The following is a 21109-nucleotide window of genomic DNA, read 5'->3' as shown; positions in this document are numbered from 1 at the left end:
TAAGAAGCCTGTTTTCATTTGCTATCACCATGTAACAATTTACTATAAACTTAGTGAGTGCACAAATGTATTATCTTACAGATTATGACACCTTTTAGCTGGGCCCAGTGGCCAGTGTCATAGGGCTGAGAAGCCCCATGTTTCATCCTCTGGAGGTCCAACTAGAGAAAGATCTGCTTTTGAGTTCCCTTGTGTTAACAGAATTCACTTCCTTGCAGCTGCATAACTAGTACCCATGTCCTGTTAGCTGTTGGCCAGGAATTTCCCAAAAGCCATTTCCCCAGGTCCTTGCTACATGGACTCTCTATTTTCTTGAATCTCTTCCATACTTTGAATCTTGTGGCTTCTCCCTTTGTGACCAGAGAGAATACTCTGCTTTATTAAAAAAAAAAAAAAAAAAGAAGAAGAAGAGAAAAGAAAAATCTATGGCTAGATCAGCCTTCCTTACCTGAAAATGTATTTATCTAGGACTTTACAACTGCAAAATTCCTTCACTGTAGTACTTGAAGTAGTTGATGGAGCAGTGAGGGGCTAGGAGTCCTTAGGGGCCATCTACAATTCTGATGGCGACTAGACTCAGTTTAAAGGTGAAAAGGGGACTGTCAACTGGAATCTAGCTGAATTTTTGTGTGTGTGCATGTGCTGGTCCTGGGGCTTAAGTTCACAGCCTTAAGTGGTGTTCCTGCGATTTTTTGCTTAAGGCTAGCATTCTACCACTTGAGCCACTGCTCCACTCCAACCTTTTGAGTGGTTAATTGGAGATAAGAGTCTCACAGACTTTTCTGCCTGGGCTGGCTTCAAACTGCAGTGCTGATAGCCATATACTCTCTTGTTCCTATATGAATACTAACAATGGTACATTGTCAGTTTAACAGATGAAGAAACTGAGGTGCAAAAGAATTTTGGAAACTTGCCCAAACCCACAGCCCAGTAACTATGTTGTTAGACTACAGTGAGAGAAAATTCTAAACCAGGAATTGGGAAGGAAGAGCTGTGATTGGAATCAAGGAAGTCTGGCTCCAAAGTGCATGCCCTTGACCAGCCAGCACATTGGCCTGGCTTTTGCATACCAAGAAGGTGAAAGTAACAGTAAAGCAACAATAGTCAGGTCCTTTGTGAAGTTAGAGCACTCAAAGAAATATTCAGGACCTCTTTTGTAACTACATTACAGCCAGCACTGTCCCACTGAGAACTCACAGGAAGCATAGGAATACGGGACATGGATGTGCAGAAAGCCCAAGATTGTGCTAAGGTTTGACTCCCTTAATTTTATGCAGACCTATATGCTGTTTCACATGTGTGATCTTCCTTGTGCTCTGTGCCTTGAATTCTCTGAAACAGACTTCTAAAAATAAAGCATCACCATAAAGCCAGAAGGAGACCCTTGAGGGTGTTAGATTTTTGACATCTTATAGGGTTTATATTACTTTCTGTTGGATGGGGCTTCTCCAAGCCATTCAGAGTGGGTGCCTCAGCACCACTGGAAACTTCTGCATAGTTCTGACCTACCCTGGCATGACAAACAGGTCTAAAGATGACTTGTAGGATTGTTACTAATCCATCAGCACTGGGTGGGGAAAAAAGGGAATAGCCTTGGGTGGCAGGGGCTGGAGAAAGGAGGCATTGCTACATACAAGTGTTAGAATTCCCAAATGTGTCTGAGATGGACACTAGACATGGTGACTTTTGGTACATTCTTAAAGTTAAGTAAGTTTAGGTTGTATTTTTTAAGTGCTCAGGTGATTTTTCTTGTGATAATCTGAAAGAAACATGGTCAGGGAATGTGAGACAGCCTGCGATTGCCCAATACTAGATAGAGCCCTTGTAACTAGGTCTCAGCCCCTTAGATAGCACTGCGATTATAAAAACCCCTATAAAGGGGAGAGAGAGAGAGAGAGTGTGTGTGTGTGTGTGTGTGTGTGTGTGTGTGTGTGTGTGTGTGTGTGTGTAAATGCGGGAGGAGGACCTAAGGGGGCTGTCTGAACCCCTTTCCTGTGATTCATATCTAATTCTCTGAAGCAGAATCTAAAAAGGAAATTGGAAACTTCCCAAGAACAAAGGAACAACCTACAAAGAAATGGCTTCATCTGCCTTTGATTTCAGAAAACACCTACTGCTCAAATTTATAAACATGCCCCTTTCTAGGCAAAAGGAGCTCAGACGGGTGACAATGTCTTGCTGCCCTTTCTATAGCTTCCCTTTGAGCCTTTGCATTGTTTTTTTCTTAGCCCTGATCCCCCAATGTGTTACCTCTGCAAACCACACCCAAGGCAAGTTCCTCACTTAAACCTGTCAAATTCTCAGATGAGGCTTGGGGGAAAAAAAAATGGCAGCCCCAAGAAGCAGGAGCCTTAAGTTCTAGTCCTGGTTGTTAACTGTGTATGCAAACCTCCAAACCTCTGTAGTCCTGTTCCTCCTTCTGGACATAGTAGGAACTGGATCTTTGGAGGAATTAGAATATTCAGTGAGTCTAAGATGAAGGCTTTACAGCCCCACATATCTCAACAAAGATAACAAAGCAGCTTTTCACTCTTTCCATGCAAAGTAGAGGAGATCAATGCAATTGGTTGCCTGAGCAATCATTAGGAAGCCATCTGCTAGCTTGTGTTTCCTTCTGAAATCAACAGAGGAGCTCCTCTGGCCCTACCAAGAGAGTTTTTTCTTTAAAACAAAGCTGTTACTACAAAGCTGGTACATACATTTGCTGTGAATGATTCAACTCTTGGGTGCCCTGGTTTGAATATTTGTAGGGAGTGGGCTGACAAGGGGATTGGGCAGACTTCCATTTAACATTCTTACTGGATTTAACAGCCTTTACTCTAGGCTAATACTGACTTGTGTATCACAGGTTAATACTGGACCTGTGCATAATGATACATAATTTGAGACTCGTAAAAGCTGCCTTGGACTTGAAAGAAACATACTGTATGCCAGGAAGGTTGTGCCCAGCATGCAAGAGCAAGTAATCTGGGGAGAATGAATGTCCAAAGGAAGCAAGCCGCGCCCTTTTGACACGATCTGCAGGTGTTCAATCCAGAGCTGCCAGGCAACAGTATCTTCACAGCCCTGGAAGCCTCACCCTCTACCCTAGGCTCGCTCAGCACAGCCATTGGAAGACAGTTCACAAAGGACAATTCGTTACTTTTAATATGCTCAGAAATATCTCATGAATTTGCAAGTGATGCAATACGATTGCCCTAATGATTTCTAAACTTTGTTTTTAAGACTTCTGAGGCCAGAACCCTAAAGAACTGCCTTGGGGCCCTCTTCTGCCTCAGATAACCAAGCTGTTTGTTGGCATTGTTGGAGCCTGACATAGACTGAGCTGGGATGGTTAGCTGCTTGTGGGGTGGGGGGAAAAAAAGGTTAAGAAAAATAATTGTTTTTGCAAACTATTTAAAAACAGAACCTCAGGAAGCAGATTTCTATTCCAATGCTTGGATGAATCAGAGCTTACAAAGTATAAATACACATTAGCAGAAGGAGGCTTCCCATAACCCATGTGCTGTCTTCCCAGACCAGGAACCTCTGAAGTCCTGTTTCTCATTCCCAGTAGAAGCAAGAGAGACCCACAGTTGAAACGGAAGTGGTAGAGTATTGCCGGCCCAAGTTCAAACCCTTGGCTTATGGGCCTTTTTTTTTTTCCTTTGAAGCCAGCTAGTTTTTAGCTACACAGTTGCATGCTTTGAGATATGCAAGTGTAAACCATTTAGACATGTTAGGAAACCCACACTGATTCTTTTGGCTCTTCGCTACTCAAGAAATATTACTAAGTTAATTTTGACTCACTGACCCCTCAGATCAACTAATAAAGATGAAGCGCTTAGACCACAACTTGCTCAAGGGGCAGTGTAATTATTTTACTTAAAAATGATGTCAGGTGGCAATTTAGCAACACACAGGCTTCCAGGCTATTTAATTCAGTTTAACAAGGAGGGAAAACATTATAATTAATGGAGAGATTGTACTTTAGTACTTTAGCAGGGTTGTTGTCAAATTTTACTGTCCATAAGCTGAGAAGGAAGATGTGGTTGGGAGCACTTGTTGAAAATGCAGATTCCCAGACCCTAGGCTGGGCCTGGGGTTCTCCATTTAAGGAAATTCCACTTTGAAGTCATGCTTCTGATCACTCCAGGCTCACTTAGCTTTTAGTCAAAATATGTCCTTTCTAATTCTGCACTGTGTAAGTCTTGAACCCCAGGGCATCCTAATCTAGCTTCCTGGTTAATATCCTAGGTTTATGGCTTTATTTCTACTAGGAGTCTAGCTAGCCAGATTTCTGGACTGAAAGGTCTCTTCCAGGGTCCCTTTAAAAAGGGTTGAAAACAATTCCTGGAAGTGGCAAAGGCACCAAGTCCTCTCCTTTCCACTCCCCTACCGCAGTATAACCAGGGTTCCATTGCTTGCTTCCTCTTCTCTTCACAATCTTGATCCCAAAGGAGCCCTTTCTCTGCTCTCCCACTAAGAGTATCTGGGACCGAAGGCTCATTCAGACAACACCATAATCTCAAGATCATTCCCTCCTGGAATGAAGAATTGCAGAGGCTCGTTAAACTTTTTTTCTTGGCACAAAATTGTTTGGCAGCTACCCAAGGAATTCCTACAGAATCCAAGTTTATAAACCACCAGAACAAGGTATTGCTTCAGAATGGTACTTGAATCAAGTGCTGCTAAACTACAGTCTGCAAGCTTTGGGGATTGTGCTTCTCCCTTTGGCAGAAGCCAGTTGCCCACCAGCAGGGATTAATGACAAAGTATTTCAACACTAAAGCAGGGAGATGTCATGAGAATCTATACACATTGCTATCCGGGTTCTTCAGAATACCTCCTCAATGGGCCAAAACATACTGTTGGCAGCTCTCAGGGCTGTCACTGATCTTTGAATCCCATGATGCCCTCTGCTCATGCACAAGGAGCCAGAAACATTTAGAGCCCATCATCCATTTTGAAACAGTTGCCCATCTAGAAACGTTTCCCAAAGCATGCTTGTCCACCATTCAGTTTGTCTGCACAAGTTGGAGTTGTACTGTGAAATCCAGAAGGGGGTGGAGCGCTGAAAGGCGGTCTGAGAAGGGTAAGCCCTGGCTTTCTAAACCAGCAGCAGGGAAGTCCTGGGGACTCCGTAAGGATGTGGGAAGCTATCCATATGCCTGTCACCATGACTCATCCCTTGCTGTAGAGAAGCCAGAGGCAAAGCTGCCCCCATGCCACAATACTGCCCTCCTCCAAGCCATGTTTGTCTTCTGGTCACCAACAGCCAGACAGAATGGCTGAACTTTTGTCCTGTATAAGGAACAGCCCACCCTGGATGGAACCTCATAGGAGGTCAAGACACCCAGCACCCCATTGGTAAGTAGCCCCACTCAGATCTCATCATTGGCCCAGGGACTAACTCACAACAGGGAGACCATCCCCACAAGTAAGCCACAAGGATATGGTCTATAAAACATCAGAACATCACTATTAATCTAAATCACCAAGAGGGACAAAAAGAAAAACCATTCATTAATGTTGTCTTCATCCCCAACACCAATGCCAAAGTATATAAAAGCCCTTGAATTCAATGGGCTTTTCCCGCAGGTGCTCCCAAACAAGTCACCTCCATAATACAAGCCATTGTTCCAGTGGTGTTTATTCAGGAATATGCACACTTGCTGTTGAATAACAAGGACCACGTGGCTATCACAGCTCCTGCCTCACAGCAGCCTCAAGGTTGACAACCTCGGCTGAGTTTTGTGGTTGGAGAACCTTTCAGTACCTCACCTGTGCCCCATCAGGCACTGCCTGCCCTACTCGATTGATTACCTGCACAGATCACAGCCAAACCTGGAGAACTATGTCAGCTCACAAGAGGCCACACTCTTCTGTGTTTTCATACAAAAAAATTTAATAAATATTACTTTTCAAAACTTATTGCCAGGAACAACACATCAAAGATGCATTTTTTATGTTCAAATAACACTAAGGAAACAATACAAAGTTATCTTCACGGTCTCACTGGTGAACCAACAAGATGACTCTGTTTCATAAGCCTTTTTCATCTTCAACTTGGTAATAGTACTTTGATTTCCTCACTTAAGGCAGGCAGTGTACTCTATAGTAAATCTAAACAGTGATCTTACTGGACATTTTATGGTTCAAGTATTCAACTAGCTTATTAGAATACTCCCTAAATGCAGTAGATAACAAAAAAAAAATCAAATCTACAAGTGGTTCAGTATTACATATGAATGGTGAAAAGAAATCAGAATTTACAAAGTAAGATTGGTGTGCTTCCAACTCCACACAATTTTGATATTTTTAATGATATTCAACCACTCACATCTTGGCTACATTTAGTCATAGCCCATCTTGTTCCCTTGAACTGCTCTGTAGCACATAACCTGCCTGTCTCTTTTCAAGTCTAAAGCAGGAAGGAAAAAAAAAAAAAAAGAACCTGTTCTAGACTAATTCTCAAACTGCCTCAGTCAGTCCTTAAAACGTAAAGTGATGCTATCTATATAGGTGTTTTAACATCTGACGTCGTACAAAAAAAAAAAAATCCATCAGTATTCCCAGGCACAAAAGCCCACCCTATCCTTTTAAAATAAAACTATTTTCAAACACCTTAAATTTTGACTTATAGGCAACACGTAATGAGAAAAGTTCAAAAAAATAAAGCCATACGTTTACAATGCTATCAAAACCTTCAATTCTAAACACATACATATAAATAAAAAGGAATGATGTTTTTAAGGCTCTTGATTATTAAGTTAATAAATCAAATATACACAGTGATTAATAAAAAAAGAATTATTTACATTATACAAAATTCTACTTTTTGACACATTTTTCCTCTTTAAATTCTTCATTTTACCAGCAACTGCTGACATCAAAGCCCCCCTCCCCCAACAACAAAAATACAATAAAAAAAATAAATAATAAACTCATTTGTGATAGTTGCTGTGGTTCTGAGCTGCAAAGGCACTTTTCAAATACAGAACTACTTGTACGTCATCATAAAACCAATATACAAAAACAACTCAAGAGTCAATAAATATAAATAAAACTATGCTCCTAAGACTGCATCACCATTAGGACATCTGGCAGAAGTGGAAGCTCGAGGCCTAGGGTCTGGGCAGGGTCCCGGGAGCCCAGTTCTCCACATGTCAGCTGCAGGGAACAAACACCAGTGCATCAGGCCGCGTTCGCCTCGTTTTTGCATAGCTGTGAGGTGCAGCTCTTGAGTTCCCAGCCAACCACAGAAACTACCATTGCCAGTGTAAGCCAGCTTGTCGAAACTTAAATTAACACAGGGATTCTAAGTCAACAACAGCCTCAGACTCAAATATGACAACAGTCTAAAGAAAACAAGCCCCGAATGCCCTCAGGACTGTCAGACTCTACCTAGCAGGAGCAGTACCCACCACTGTCTGCTATACAATGTACTCCATCCGGTTCAAGCTTTGGGCACTTTCCAAGTCTCTGTTGTCCTGTTTATTTGTCCAGTTTGGGTGTTTTGTCGGGGTGCCATTGGGGGGCTTCTCCTCTCTGTCTACCAGTGTGTATACTGGCTGTTTGGCAAACCGGGCTTTCTGCTGATGTTTATCCATGTCATCCTCCTCAACTTCAGAGTTGTGTGTCCTGATTTTAGACATTTTGGAGTTTTTGTTCTCATAATCCTTGATGGGGACCGTGTTAGCTCCATGCTTCTCAATGGGGTTTTTGATCTGGTTCAGCTGTTCTCGCACGTTGTTGGTGGTGTTGTCTTCAGAGGCCGAGTGTGTGTGACTGCTTGGCTTCCGCCGCTTCCGCATGCACCAGTAGAATGCCGTCACCAAGCAACAGACCCAAGCCACTGTTAAGACAGAGCTCAGCAAAGGAACCAGGAAATCTGCAAGGTAGGCATGGAACCAATTATCTCTACTCCCCACTTAAAAGGAAAAAAAAAAAGCCACTGCCACAGGGGAAAAAAAATACCAATGCTGCTTCTCCAGTCCTTAGTCCCTCAGAAGGGTACCATGGGAACAAATCGCTCGTCACAACTGCATCTTGTCAATTCACAGCTTGATAAAGCAAGTACTGGGAGCGGGGCCTCTGGAGAGCTTGACACTTTGGCCCCCAGAGACCAGGTAGGCCAGCAGGCAGCTCCTAGAGTCTGACTCTATACAGCAAGAGAGCAGTTTCTGGTGGAGTCCAGAGGATGCTGACTGTTCAGGCAGCTCACAATGGAGGCTACTTTCCAGAATCTGATCCAAGTATGGACAGCCTGGATTCCCTACCGATATGTCCCTTTCTCATCTTGCTAACAATGAGTCTGGATATCCTGATGGCTTATCAAACAAATCTAGCAACCCAGGGCTGCACAGTGTTCAGGATGGGCTATACCATGATACGCAAAGGCCAAGGTAGTCTTTGCACAACATCAGGCTCAGTGGCATTCTACCCTAGAGCCTGACATGGATCTAAACAGTACCAGCTCTGCAGAGGAGTCTGCAGGAGAGAACACATAGCTTGTTGGTAGGGAAGAAAGATCAAGTGGGTGACTGTCCCCAAGCAGCCAAGTGCTCTTAGGCAGGTAGGCTGGCCTGAGTTTGCTCAGAGGCAGAGGGCACTGTCAAGTAATGCACCTGGTGGCTTTAATGGGTGGTGGTAGGAAATCAACTTGACAGTCATCATAAAAAGGAACTAACTCTTCCCACTAGGCACCTACCTGTTCTGTTCTTCAGAGGCCGTCGCTCAACTCTCACTTCTGCAACAGCAGCTATAAGCGAGCTGTTTCCTTCACGCTTGCTAACGAGGTCTATTATTTTGTCGGTGATTTCCTTGATAGGGTTTCCATCATCCCGTATATCTTCAGCAGACTAGAAAAAGCAAAATTGTCAGATTTGACTAAGGGAGACACAGCTCCAAAATGATGACAGCGCTCATGTATAATGCTTTATTGTCTATGTATCTGCTCCATTTGGATCCTTGCTAACTATGTTTATTCCCCTTACAATCCAAGTTAGGTGTGAACAGGTCTTATACTCACAATGGCTACATGTATCTCGTTGTTTGCTGAAGGGGAAGGTTCACAAGCTATGTAGATGGAATATTCAGCAGAAACATTCTTCAAAATATTCAGATTCCTCAGTTCACTGCAAATATGCTCTGTGGTGAGACCCTAAAACAAAAATTTTTTTTTAAATCCACACGTAGATGACAATGAAAGAATGAAAGGGTTGATGTTCACAAACTGCCTAAGTTTAAGCTTTGTTTTGCTCTGTAATTAGGGTAAAAAGAAGTAGATTGTAGGTTTGTACCACCCCTTTCCAGACAAGCAGAAAGTGCTACCTACCGGCGCCATCATCTCTTTGTTAAAGGTGAATGTAATGTTTGCACAATTGTCCTGATAATACGAGTCGGAAGTGCACTTGGTCTTCACCGGTTGGAGACTGGAAGACCGACACTCGCCCACTCCTGTGCAGGGCCGGACGAAGCACTGGTCATCCAGGATGGGGATGCAGTTCTGCCCGCTGGGGCATTCGCTGTGCCCTTTGTGGAGTAGGCAAGGCCGAGGGCCACACCAGACCTGAAGAGAGGACAACAGGAGCTGGGGGCTTAGCAGGAACAACCCCCCCCCCCCACCCCGTGCTTGCAGGACACATGAGAACCACAGCAGCCCTCACACCCTACCTTGGAGCAGGCGATGCGTCCATTCAAGCACTGGCAGGTGTTACAGTCGTCGTCCCACTTGGCCCCGTCGGGGATCACACTCCCCATGGTGATGCAAGGTCTCCCTGAAACTGAGAGGTGGAGAAGCCTGAGTAGGAGTTTCTCCTTCCACCAAAGGGATTATGGTTCTTAACACTTTGCTTCCTCCCTGTTATGAAGTGGTTACACCCATGTCCTTTGCCATGTGACATGAGGCAGGCAGGGTACTCCCCCCCCCCCCCCCGACTCCTCACTTGCCTATGTGACTTGCTTTGGTTGATAGTGTTAGGGGTGACCTGAGAAACCCTCTCATCAGGCTTTTAGGGAGGACCTCGACCTCTTTGTGCCTGCCACGTGTCGCCTGTGGGTCCACGTGCACAATCACTCCACCCACAAGCAACAAAAACAAAGGCTGCTGGCAAGCCACTGGGCTCGAGGATGGTTTGTTACCTAGCATTAGTGTTTAACAGCTGACTATGGAAAGGTCCCTTTCTCTATTAACTTGCACTGTGCATCCCTCCCTGAGCACAGGGCCCACTTGCAAGTAGCCACCCAGTGTCTAGGAGGCCTGATGGTCCTGAAGACACACGGGGCTGGGTGTGGGAGCAGAAGCCATTGTTTAGCACTGGAATGACCAAGGCAGAGAATTACACAAGTTCAAGGCCAGTCTGAGCTACAAAATGAGGCCCTTGTTTCAAAAACTAAAAAGACATATAGGCACCCAGGGCCTGGCATACATACCTTCTTGGCACCTGGTACCACTGTGCCCCGGGGGGCAGATACACCGGTAGCCGTTGATCTCATCCACACAGGTTGCTCCAAAGGCACAAGGTGAAGACTGGCATTCATTGATGTCTGAAAGAAATGAGCAAAGGTTTTACAGACATAGCAAAGCATTCAAATCGTGAGTACGAGCAGTTTACATGAGTGGAAGTTCACCAAGTGAAGGCACAAAGCACGAATCTCCCAAAATACTCATCAGTCACTGACCCTCCAAAGTTTACCAGTATTCTAACTTTTAACAGCTGAGAACCATTTTTGTGGGCAGCCATTTTTACTCAAGTTCCTCTGTCTCTAACAATACAATTTAGAGGAAGACCAGCAACCTTTTCCTGAAAAAAGGCCAGAGTAAATATTGTAGACTTCAGGGTCCATCGTGTCTATCACAACTACTGGGCTCTGGTGGTGGTATTGTAAAAGTAGTCACACAGACAAGTGACAAATGAATGTGGCTCTGTGCCTACAGAACCCTATTTATAAACCCAGGTAGCAGGCCAGATGTGGCCCCCAGTAGGGTGCTTGCCAACCCCCATCCTAGAAGCATAAGGTATAAACATAGGTATAAGGGCTGAAGTCAATCCCTGAGTTGGGAATTTGGGGACAAAAACAATACAAGTATTCTTATCACCTATATTGTACAGTATTTTAAAATAAATAAAAGGAGAAACCTCACAATGAAGAATAAACTTTCAGCTTCCTGAAACACTAGATTGTCTACCTCCTACTTTTCTTTTAGTCATGTCTCTAGGGCCTGATCCAATCCATCACAGACGGGTCTATGAAAGCACAGTCCCAGCCCCTTCACTGGCATTAGCTTGTTCCTACCCCAGTGTCACTCGACCAGCATTCACTTACACACAATTTCATGTTAGTCATGAGGAAAAGCACACACTTTCCTCAGGGCTTCAGCATAGCTTACTCATCAGATTCTGGGGCTGGCACTGTCCCCAAGAACAAGGCAGCTGTGCTACCCTAGGAATTACTGGAAAGTACCTGGGAGGAACCATCCAGGGGCACTTTAATCCCAGCCAGAGGCAGGAGATTACTTAATTTTGACTATGGCTTTTTTTTTTTTTTCCTTTTTTTGCCAGTACTGGAGGACTTGACTCAGGGTCTGGGAACTGCCCTTTAGCTTTTTTGCTCAAGGCTAATGCTCTCCCACTTAAGCCACAACCCCACTTCCAGCTTTTTGGTGCTTATTTGGGGGTAAGAGTGGGCAAACAGACCTTCCTGCTTGGGCTGGCTTGGAGCCGAGCTTCCTGAGTTACTAAGATTATAGGCACGAGCCACCAGTGCCTGATTTGTTTGTAAAGATGAAAAATTCACAAGCTGAAGAATGGAACCAGGGGAGTAGAGCAACTGGGAAAACTAGATGGGGCAGTCCTTACTTATTCTGCAGTCAGGCCCAGCAAAACCCGGGGCACACTCGCATCGGTACCAGTTGTCTCCATCCACACAGGTGCCACTATTGTAACTAAGAAGAAAGTGAAGACCACCTCAGTTACTAACTTCCCAATCCACAAGCCCAGCTACCCATCCTTCCCACCAAGTCATGCCAATTACTGTCATGTGGCTTTCATCTTTGGCCACATTCACCACTGCATGGACCACCCCAAAAATACTGATGCCTGGGCTTCACCCGCAGAGAATCTAATTTCCAAGGTCTCAGTTGCAACCCAGGTATCGGGACTTTTAAATGCTCCCCAGGCAATTTCTGTGTGCAGCCAAGGTTGAGAATTGCTGCTCTAAATGAAGACACAACCTGGCTAATTAAAGTGTGGTCCACACAGCACCAAGATGGGCATCGCCTGGGAGCTTGTTAGAAAAGTAGAGCCCCACCCCAGACCTCTTGAATCAGAATCTACATTTTAAACACAATCCCAGGAGATTCCCATGCACATTACAGCGGACATGTAAGAGCTCAAAAGGCTGCCAAACTTACCAAGGATGAGGGCTGCAGTCATTGGTATCTGCAAAGAAAAGACAACCGTGAGATCTTCGACACGGGAAAAGGGATCTTAGCCCTTAGTGAAAATTACAACTTATTACAAATGAGGAAAACCATGACTAGGGTAGTTCTAGAAGAGAACACAATAGCTATGTGCCTATGACCATGTAAGATGATGCTAAGTGAAATGAACTCCAAGATAGGGAAACAAGAGGTTTCTCTTTGATGTTGTTTTAATGTACTATGTGAAGTTATTTCTTGTTTTCTTTTTTTTATTGTTAGGCTCTCTTTATTTTTGCCAGTCCTGGGGCTTGGACTCAGGGCTTGAGCACTGTCCCTGGTTTTTTGTTGGTTTTTTTTTTTTTTTGCTCAAGGCTAGCACTCTGCCACTTGAGCCACAGTGCCACTTCTGGCCGTTTTCTGTATATGTGGTGCTGGGGAATTGAACCCAGGGCTTCATGTATACAAGGCAAGCACTCTTGCCACTAGGCCATATCCCTAGCCCTGTGAAGTTATTTTAGTATCCTGTATACTGTATATATGTTTGTCTGAATTAGGGAAGGAGAACAACAAAATGGTGAGATAAAGGACAAAGGGTGAACTAAAGCAACAGTGATATTCACAAGAAAATATGTTGGAAAATAGCTTTATAACATGGGATGGGAGGTTAGGGGGAGGAGAAAGTGAGAGAAAAATGAGGGAGGGGGTAACAATATTCAACAAGAAAAGTACTTGCTACCCTACCTATGTAACTGTAACCCCTCTGTCCACCACCTTGACAATAAAATGAAGTTTAAAAACATATTAAAATATAAAAATCACCCCTTGTTTCCTAATACCCATATGATAAAGTCACAGCACCAGCCAAACACACATAAAACCTCTGCTAAATTGGAACCAGGCCCATACCACACTCGGTTTCATTTGCTGTGGGACACATGTACACAGGAAGAGGCCCTGGTAGGGGACTGAGGAGGCTGGGGGTGAGAATGGGAGGAGTAAGGCTGCTGGTCAGACCCAGAGCTGGGAAGGGAGACGCCATCTGTCTCCACTTATCTCATCGGAGATTTTTCTCATGCCCAGGTCAGGACTGCATCCCATCAAGTCATTAATACAGACCCAGGTGATATAAAAGCAGACATCAAACAGTGCTGCTTCTGGTTTCTGGTTTCGATTGCAAATCCCCAAGGACATGAGGATCTGCTCTAGCAGCCCTGAGAGAGTTCAGGGGGGAAGACACTCACTCTGAGTGCAGATGGGCCCCTCCCAGCCATCTTTGCAGACACACGTGAAGGACTCGCCGTTGACCACACAGGTTCCCCCATTATGGCAGGGATTGGGCAGGCAGCTACTGTTTCTGGCTACAAGACAAGAACAGAGAAGACCACCCTCCCTGAGGATCTGGTAGGCTAGAGGAAGGTGAGTTAGATTCAGGGAAATGACCATAAGCAGAGATACTTTGGTGGCTATACCCCCTGCCGATCCCACTTGGGGAGGAGAATTACCTATGTTACAGGTTGTTCCTTCCCAGCCTCCAGGACACATGCACTTAAATGCATCCCCTTCGTCATAGCAGGTGCCGCCATTGTTGCACGTGGCCTCATCACACTGGCTGTCACCTGGAGGAAGAAAATCTCATGCTGAGCCTCAGCACGCCCCCCTTCTCACAGGAGACAGAGCCAAGGACCCAGGCAGTGAACACTTACGAGAGTGGCAAGTCTTTCCTTTCCATCCATTTTTACAGTCACAGTAGAAGTCGTTAACCAGGTCACGACATGTGCCCCCATTGTGGCAGGGGTTCTGGCTGCAGTCATTAATATCTAGAACCAGAAAAAGAGACACTAGCTGAAGATCCCCAGACCATACACAGGAGCAAAGCTTCCTTAGGGCTATTTCTAACCCCTGCTTTCTACCACGTGTGTCCTGACAGCCAACGAGTGCTCCCACGACCTAAACACAACTGCCCCTTTTGAAGGAATAAATGGGCTTCCAATTGGGTCACTACACATTAAGTAAGTGGCATGCAGGTCCTCAGGTATTCCCATGACAGTTCTAATCAAGATAGACAGATATTAAAAAAGGAAGTCTATTTATAAGTGGGGATGTCATCTTAACTACCAATCTCATCCTATAGCTCCTAAGGTAATCTCCCCTTAGTCTCAGTAAGTGCTAAAAGAACATGAGCAATGAGGTCTTATTACAGAGACTGCTAGGGCATTACTTCCAGAGATTTCTATTCCAAAGAAAGGCTCTCCCCGCACCCAGGAAAGTGAGATTCTTGACTCTCCCCCGCCCCCCTCTCCCAGGACCGTCCATCCCCGAAAGCCTCAGGAACTCACTGGTTTCACAGTAGGCCCCCTCCCAGCCATCACTGCAGATACACTTGTACGAGTTGACACCATCAATGCAAGTGCCACCATTTTTACAGGGATTGCTCTCGCAATCATTAATATCTAGAAAAAGAAAAAAAATGAGAACTGAAGAGCAAGGAAGCCTCCTCCCCAAGCAAAGCATTGTCTTGTGGTTTTCCTGGCTGCCTCCTAAGAAATGTACCCAGTACCTCAAAATCTACTCTCCACAGGACATTGTCCTGACAGATGGCTTATCAAGCCAAAGTTTCCTGACAGTGCCCGCCCCCCCAGTTTTATTCAATGACCCCACACAGTTATTTGGTGAGCCTGGGGAAGAAAACGTCTACAGACAAGGAACTACTGGAAGTAGTTAGGTACCCATACATTATTGACTGGAGGCTCAGAAGCATCTAGATGATCTGGTCAATGGAATACAACCTCAGTTCCCAGATCCCAAATGTCATGATTTGGGATTAGGAATGGATCTCCTCAAGTTTCTGATGAAAGTAATTCCAACTCAAATGTTCCCTAAGCTGAGCAGTGACAGGAGCAGGGAGTGCCACACTCTTTCCCCGGATGAGAGTCTTACTTTCATGGCAGTATGTTCCTGTGAAGCCTTTGTTACAGTCACAGGTGAATTTGCCTCCCGACTGGCTCTTGCATTTGCCGTGGGGACCACAGACGTTGGAGGAGATATACCGCACCCCTTCTGGCGTGTCATTGGAAGCCATGGCCACAGTACAGCTGTCAATCACTGGAATACAGGCTTTGAATCAGATCCCAGCAAAAGAGCCACATGCATAGTGTCAAGGGCCTGCCTTACAGGAGAGGGACACCCTTCGCTAAAGAGGGTAAGACATTGAGACACCTTGGAGAACCAAGGCTCCGTTGGGCACACCAACTATGATAGGCCAAGTTTAAGACTCCAGCTGGGCGATCCCATAGTTTATATTTTTATTTTTAATATAGTAGTTGTACTAAGGTTTCAATTCCAACATGTCAACTTATGAACACACTGCATCTTGATCATCCTCACCCCTATCATTCTCCCCCAATCTCATTTTAAAGACTTTCTTAAGCCTCTTTCATCCCTCTTAATATCTACCTCATTTGTTAAGTGCTCACTAACGCAAAAGGGCCTGCTCGACTTCCACCTTAATCTTAATAAAGCAAGGCTGCAGGAGAAACTTACAGAAACTTTAAGGTTATGCTGCCCCAAATAACAGGCATGAGCCACATGTGGCCATGTTTAAATGAACTAACAGTACATGAATGTCATTGCACTTGGTGACAATCTAAATGCCCAATGACACTGCGTGGGGCCTGTGGCTACTGTAACCTGATACAGGTATTATAGAAACATTGCCACTGTTACCAGGTTCCACCGACAGCATCGCTCTGAAGAATTGGTCTTGGTGTGGTGTTGCGAATCAGCCCACCCCAGAACCAAAATGATAAATGGATTTCACATTCCCTCCCCTGGGCTACTTGTATATTGGCAGGCCTGAACAGATTGTTTCCACCTGTTCTGGCTTCCCTACACGATCAGATAAAAGCGGTGGCAAACCTATCAGTCTTCCTTTCTTACATACTACTTCTGCGAGCCTTAGGGGAGGTAGCAAATATGCGATAAGAGAAGGGCTGGACGCATCTAGGTCCTAAGGGAGAGAGGTACCTTCACAAGGGGTGGTACGGCAGTGGTCTTTCAGGTGGGAACAGTTCTTGCCCTCATAGTCTTCTGGGCACTTGCAGAAATAGTCACTGGCTCGATTGTAGCACTGGGCACCATTCTGGCAGGGGTTGGGTTCGCAATAATCTATATTGAGCTGCAATGATCAGGAACAAGGAAGAAGGGGCAGAAATAAAAGTAAAACAAAAGGCATTGCCATCACTTCTCTGAGGAGAGCAGCTTCTGATTCTACGGAATCAGACTCCTCCCCATCTGCTTCTATAAGACACCCTGGACATGACACATCTCTTGTCGTAGGGAATGCCAGAGTCCAAGTTAACAGAATGCATGGCAAGCCGGGTACTGTGGCCTATACCTGTAATTTTAGCTACCCAGGAAGCTGACCTAAGGATCAAGATTCAAAGCCAGTCCAGGCAGGAAAGCCTATGAGACTCATCCCCAATTAACCACCAAAAACCAGGCATGAGCAAAGAGGTGTGGCTCAAGTGTGAACAGTGCCAGTCTTGAGCAAAAAAGCTAAGGGACAGTGCCTAGGACCCAAGCTCAAGCTCTAGTACCAACACACCTCCAAAAAAAAAATGCAGAGCAGACCAGAGGGGCAGTAGAGCTGAGAGGATGAAGGCAACCCAACCAAAATAGACATGCTACAGAAGCTAAGAAGAAATTGTTTATCAGCATCTCCTTCCACCAGCATCTGTCTAGCAGAGGTTCCCTAGTTCATTAGCTGTCACGAAACCCCAGACACAAGAGTATGGGGCTGGGATCAGGGGTGAGGCCAGGACCATGGGGAGGAGGCTGTGCCATAAAACCTTAGCCCAGATCTGATGTTCTTGTCTCCGCTCACCTGACAGAGGTTTCCAGAGAAACCAGTGGGACACAGACACTGGAATCTGTTAATTTCATTCTGACAGTGACCCCCATTCAAACAGGGGTTGCTGGCACATTCATCGATGTCTCTCTCACAGTGATCGCCTGCATAGCCAGGTGGACAGATACAGCGATAACCATTAACCAAATCCTGGAAGAGGAGAAGGGGAGGGGGAAGAAACATGCTTTTTTTTCTATGTATTCCACAAACACAGAGCTCCAGCGGTTTAAAGAACTATGGTTCTACTGATTCACGGAAATAGCCCAAAAGCCAAGCCTCTCTCCAGGGGTTAGTACTTTCTGCATGCATGCCTTTGAAATGACTCTTGGGAGGCTGGAGTTAGTTACATGAACCCAAGTAAAACTTCCAGGGACTCATATTTCACCTGCATGTTTAAATCTCACAGGGACACAGCTCTCCCAAGCATCATATAAATCTTACAATTTGCTGTCAATTGGCAAGCTTTTCATTTATGCAAACATTTAACGTACCCGACAGGTGGCGTCATTCTGACACTGGCCAAGGCAGTCATTAATATCTAAAAAACAAATAAATCATCACATTATAGAAGCACTTGATATTGAAGTTGGGCTTCATTGAAAAGACTTATCCACTCAGTACAGATAAAATTGCAAATCAGATTTCCTCTAGGCTTCCTGTGAGATAAGGTAATACATATTACACTGGGTGGGGACCCTCCCAAACTGAGGGAGTGAAATTTCACATCATTGTGTTAATCACTTTATCAGAATATGGCTACTGTTAGCAGCTAATGAGGCTGATAAATTATATGTTTTCCTTGCTGTGTTCACCATTCCTTTTCCAAAAACATTCCCGCTAGAAGGGTTTCCTCCTACTCGGTGATGCTCATTTGTCTACCATATACAAGGCTGCAAGTTCAGTCCTCAACATCAGATCTTTTGAATGTCTTAGAAATGGAGTGAATTAATAGGCAAGAGCTTTCAATACCAAAGTTTCATGAAAACAAGGCAAATCAACACAGTCACTCACTTATGTCACAATTCTGACCCATCCAGCCAGGAAGACAATCACAGTAGTAGCTGCCAATCAGATTCTTACAGGATTTGGCATTTACACAAGGTTTGGCCTCGCATTCATTTGCATCTGAAAAGAAACAAGGATGAGCAAGGAGAAACAGAGTTCAGCACCCCCAACCCCCCCTTCCCCCAAGAGGCACCAAACCAACAGAGTTGATCTGAAATAAGGGGCATCTTAACAAGCCAGCTAAATAAGAAATACTAGGCTCCTAATATTTTGAGCATCTAAGCCTTCTCCCTAGCGGTTATCCAATAAGGAATGCTAATTGATTACATTCCAGCTGCTGGTTCACAACTGGTCCCCAAAAGAACAGCAGAAAGCCACCAGGCATTTCCGTGCAAAACCCAGTGCAGCCTAGTTGCCGGGATTTCAGTGGGGCAAGAAGAATGCAGACAGCTCATTCCTCATGAGATCATCCCTGTTTGGAACCCAGCTGAACACTCCTAGGACAGAGGGATTGACATGGTTCATGGAATCCCACAACTTTCCCACAGGGCCTAAAAAAGCCAGTCCATTTGCATTCAAGTTATTTCTCCAGGACCCAAGAGACTCTTGATAATAAATTACTTCTTAAGATGATAGAATGCAAGCAAACTTGCACCACCGCTGGCCACATGCTCATCTTTCTTCCCAGCTTTGAATAGCAAAGCCACCCCCTTAGTTCAGGAATTAAGAGTCACAAGAATTGTCTTACCTAACTGGCACGTCTTGCCAGTCCACTGGGGAGGGCACACACACTTAAATCCGTTTACCAAGTCCTGACAGGTGCCTCCGTGGGAACAGTTATTTGGAGAACAGTCATCGATGTCTGTTCAATTGGGGGGGAGAGAACAATTTAATTTCAATCCATTTGGTAATCAGACAATACAGTCACAACCCTCCAGAGGAGCTCAATGGCAGCTATAAGCAAACTATAAGCAAAGCTAGAGTAGGGCAAGTGGGAGGGTGATGCAAAGGCCCCAGCCTTGATTTTAGCTTTAAATCCCCCACTGCCCCAGTTCATTTAATCCCCCCTTAAGCAGTGGGGGAGAAAAAGACAGCTGGAGCATCAACTTGGTGACAACACTCGATAATCTTCGAAAGAAATTGTTTTCATCCAGGCTCAGAGGTCACAAAAAGAAGGTGTCGAAAAGTAACTTCTTTACAGGTGGAAAACCCTATTCCTCTCATCTGTTGTTCAGGTTTCCCACAAGAACACACCCAGATGCTCCACCCTCCAAGTCTGCACTGGATAAGAGAGACACCCGCCCCCCCCCCCCAACACACACTTCAGTTACGATGTGAGCCACAATGTGCATTCACCAACAGAGGCTTCATGACATCCTTCACAGCTGAGAAGTACTACTATCCTGTTTAAGCAAGGCACCAAGAAGCCTGATGGAGCCCTCTAAGTACTGGGTGAGGTTTAGATGCAAGTCCAGGTCTCTGACCCCAAAACCCACATCCTAAACCATACTGCGCACTGCTCTTGAGGGCCCTAATGACAGTGGTTTTCAAGCCTGGCTGCACCTCAGATTCCAGGATCTCATTTAAGACCAGAGAACTGCCTCATTGTGGAATGAATCTGCGGTACCCAGTGCTCCGCACTGTGAGGCATCCCCTCAAGTTCTGACACAGGGCCAGCTCTCACAGTGGAGTAGCTCTGCAGCCTGGTCTGATGAAAAACATTCAGTAGTAAATTCCCCTGAAAAAGCTTCCCCATTGGTCAAGAATAACCAGGATTGAAGGTGTCAGAGCTCCAGCAAGCACATGCTTAAGAGGAGCTGTCCCATGAGAAATCTCTGCCAATCACAGTTGCTCCTTGACAGGTTCGATGGAGGCTCTTGGAGACTTCCACCAGACTCCAGATAGCACCCATTCTTCTCCCACCCTGACAAAGTTGTCATTAGATCATTATGTAGAACAAGCCCAATATCTCTCGCCAGCCCTATCTTAACCCTCCAGAAAAGATGCTGACCAAAAGCCTAGACTTACTTGTAGAACATGTGGGCCCAGTCCAGCCAGGAGAACACTCGCACTCAAACCCCAGGGAGGTCTCCTTGCAACTGCCTCTGTTGTGGCAAGGATCTGAGAGGCAGGCGTGCTCAGCTGTGAAAACCAGAACAGTCAGCTTGAGACACCCACTCCATGCCTGCCCCTCCCCCACACCCAAGGCCCACACCCTCAGCCACCCAGTCTAGGCATATTGCAAAAAGTAAAAGCCAAGTGTGTGATGTAACCCTGGTGTGTCTAGGAAAGAAGAAGGGTTATCTTTCTTAAGATTTCCCCAACCACATTCTATCATACCTTGGAGCCCAGAGCACCACTGTAAAAACTCCTACCCTAATCACACCACCCTAAACAATTTAGAGACCAAAAGTTTCACAGACCCATCCAAGGACTGAATAACAAGTCTTAGCTTCAGAAGCTATGTTCATCTTTTTTAGAGTGGCTGGAGTCTATCTTTTAAACTCAGTGTGCCGAAAAAAATGAAGTAAGGTTTTCTCACTCAGCTTGGACTACTTACCAATTTCACAGTTGGGTCCTGAATACCCCTCGGGGCAGGAACACTGATATTTGTCAGGGCCTGTGTTGCTACAGGTTCCCCCATTGAGACACGGCTGATGAGTCCCACAGTAATTGAGATCTGCCAAAAAAGATCCCAAAAGTCACAATGAGAGGACTGTAAGGACTATTCACCCACCTGCCATGGCTCTCGCCTCAGCTCTCTTAAAAAAAAAATTGTCCCTAAAATAATA

At 45.2% G+C, this 21109-nt stretch overlaps 1 protein-coding gene across 2 annotated transcripts in view; it reads right to left on the bottom strand.

Moving 5' to 3' along the window:
- Window positions 1-4563: 4563 nt before the first annotated feature.
- Window positions 4564-21109, bottom strand: part of Jag1 (jagged canonical Notch ligand 1) — a 38723-nt gene continuing 22177 nt past the window's right edge. For both annotated transcript variants that reach the window (XM_048348796.1, XM_048348797.1), the window contains 20 exons: window positions 20878-20997; window positions 20346-20459; window positions 19066-19179; window positions 18324-18437; window positions 17804-17850; window positions 17289-17462; window positions 16430-16580; window positions 15344-15508; window positions 14743-14856; window positions 14110-14223; window positions 13909-14022; window positions 13648-13764; window positions 12398-12425; window positions 11844-11929; window positions 10417-10530; window positions 9658-9767; window positions 9320-9553; window positions 9014-9145; window positions 8693-8843; window positions 4564-7873 (listed from right to left, as the gene is read on the bottom strand). In XM_048348796.1, the coding sequence (XP_048204753.1) occupies window positions 7416-7873; window positions 8693-8843; window positions 9014-9145; window positions 9320-9553; window positions 9658-9767; window positions 10417-10530; window positions 11844-11929; window positions 12398-12425; window positions 13648-13764; window positions 13909-14022; window positions 14110-14223; window positions 14743-14856; window positions 15344-15508; window positions 16430-16580; window positions 17289-17462; window positions 17804-17850; window positions 18324-18437; window positions 19066-19179; window positions 20346-20459; window positions 20878-20997 (2771 nt within the window). In that variant the 3' untranslated portion in view covers window positions 4564-7415. The remainder of the gene's footprint in view (window positions 7874-8692; window positions 8844-9013; window positions 9146-9319; window positions 9554-9657; window positions 9768-10416; window positions 10531-11843; window positions 11930-12397; window positions 12426-13647; window positions 13765-13908; window positions 14023-14109; window positions 14224-14742; window positions 14857-15343; window positions 15509-16429; window positions 16581-17288; window positions 17463-17803; window positions 17851-18323; window positions 18438-19065; window positions 19180-20345; window positions 20460-20877; window positions 20998-21109) is intronic.

The sequence above is a fragment of the Perognathus longimembris genome, chromosome 6 (assembly GCF_023159225.1).
Source record: "Perognathus longimembris pacificus isolate PPM17 chromosome 6, ASM2315922v1, whole genome shotgun sequence".
Classification (NCBI taxonomy): Eukaryota; Metazoa; Chordata; class Mammalia; order Rodentia; family Heteromyidae; genus Perognathus; species Perognathus longimembris.
This window is presented reverse-complemented; position numbering and strand designations above follow the sequence as displayed.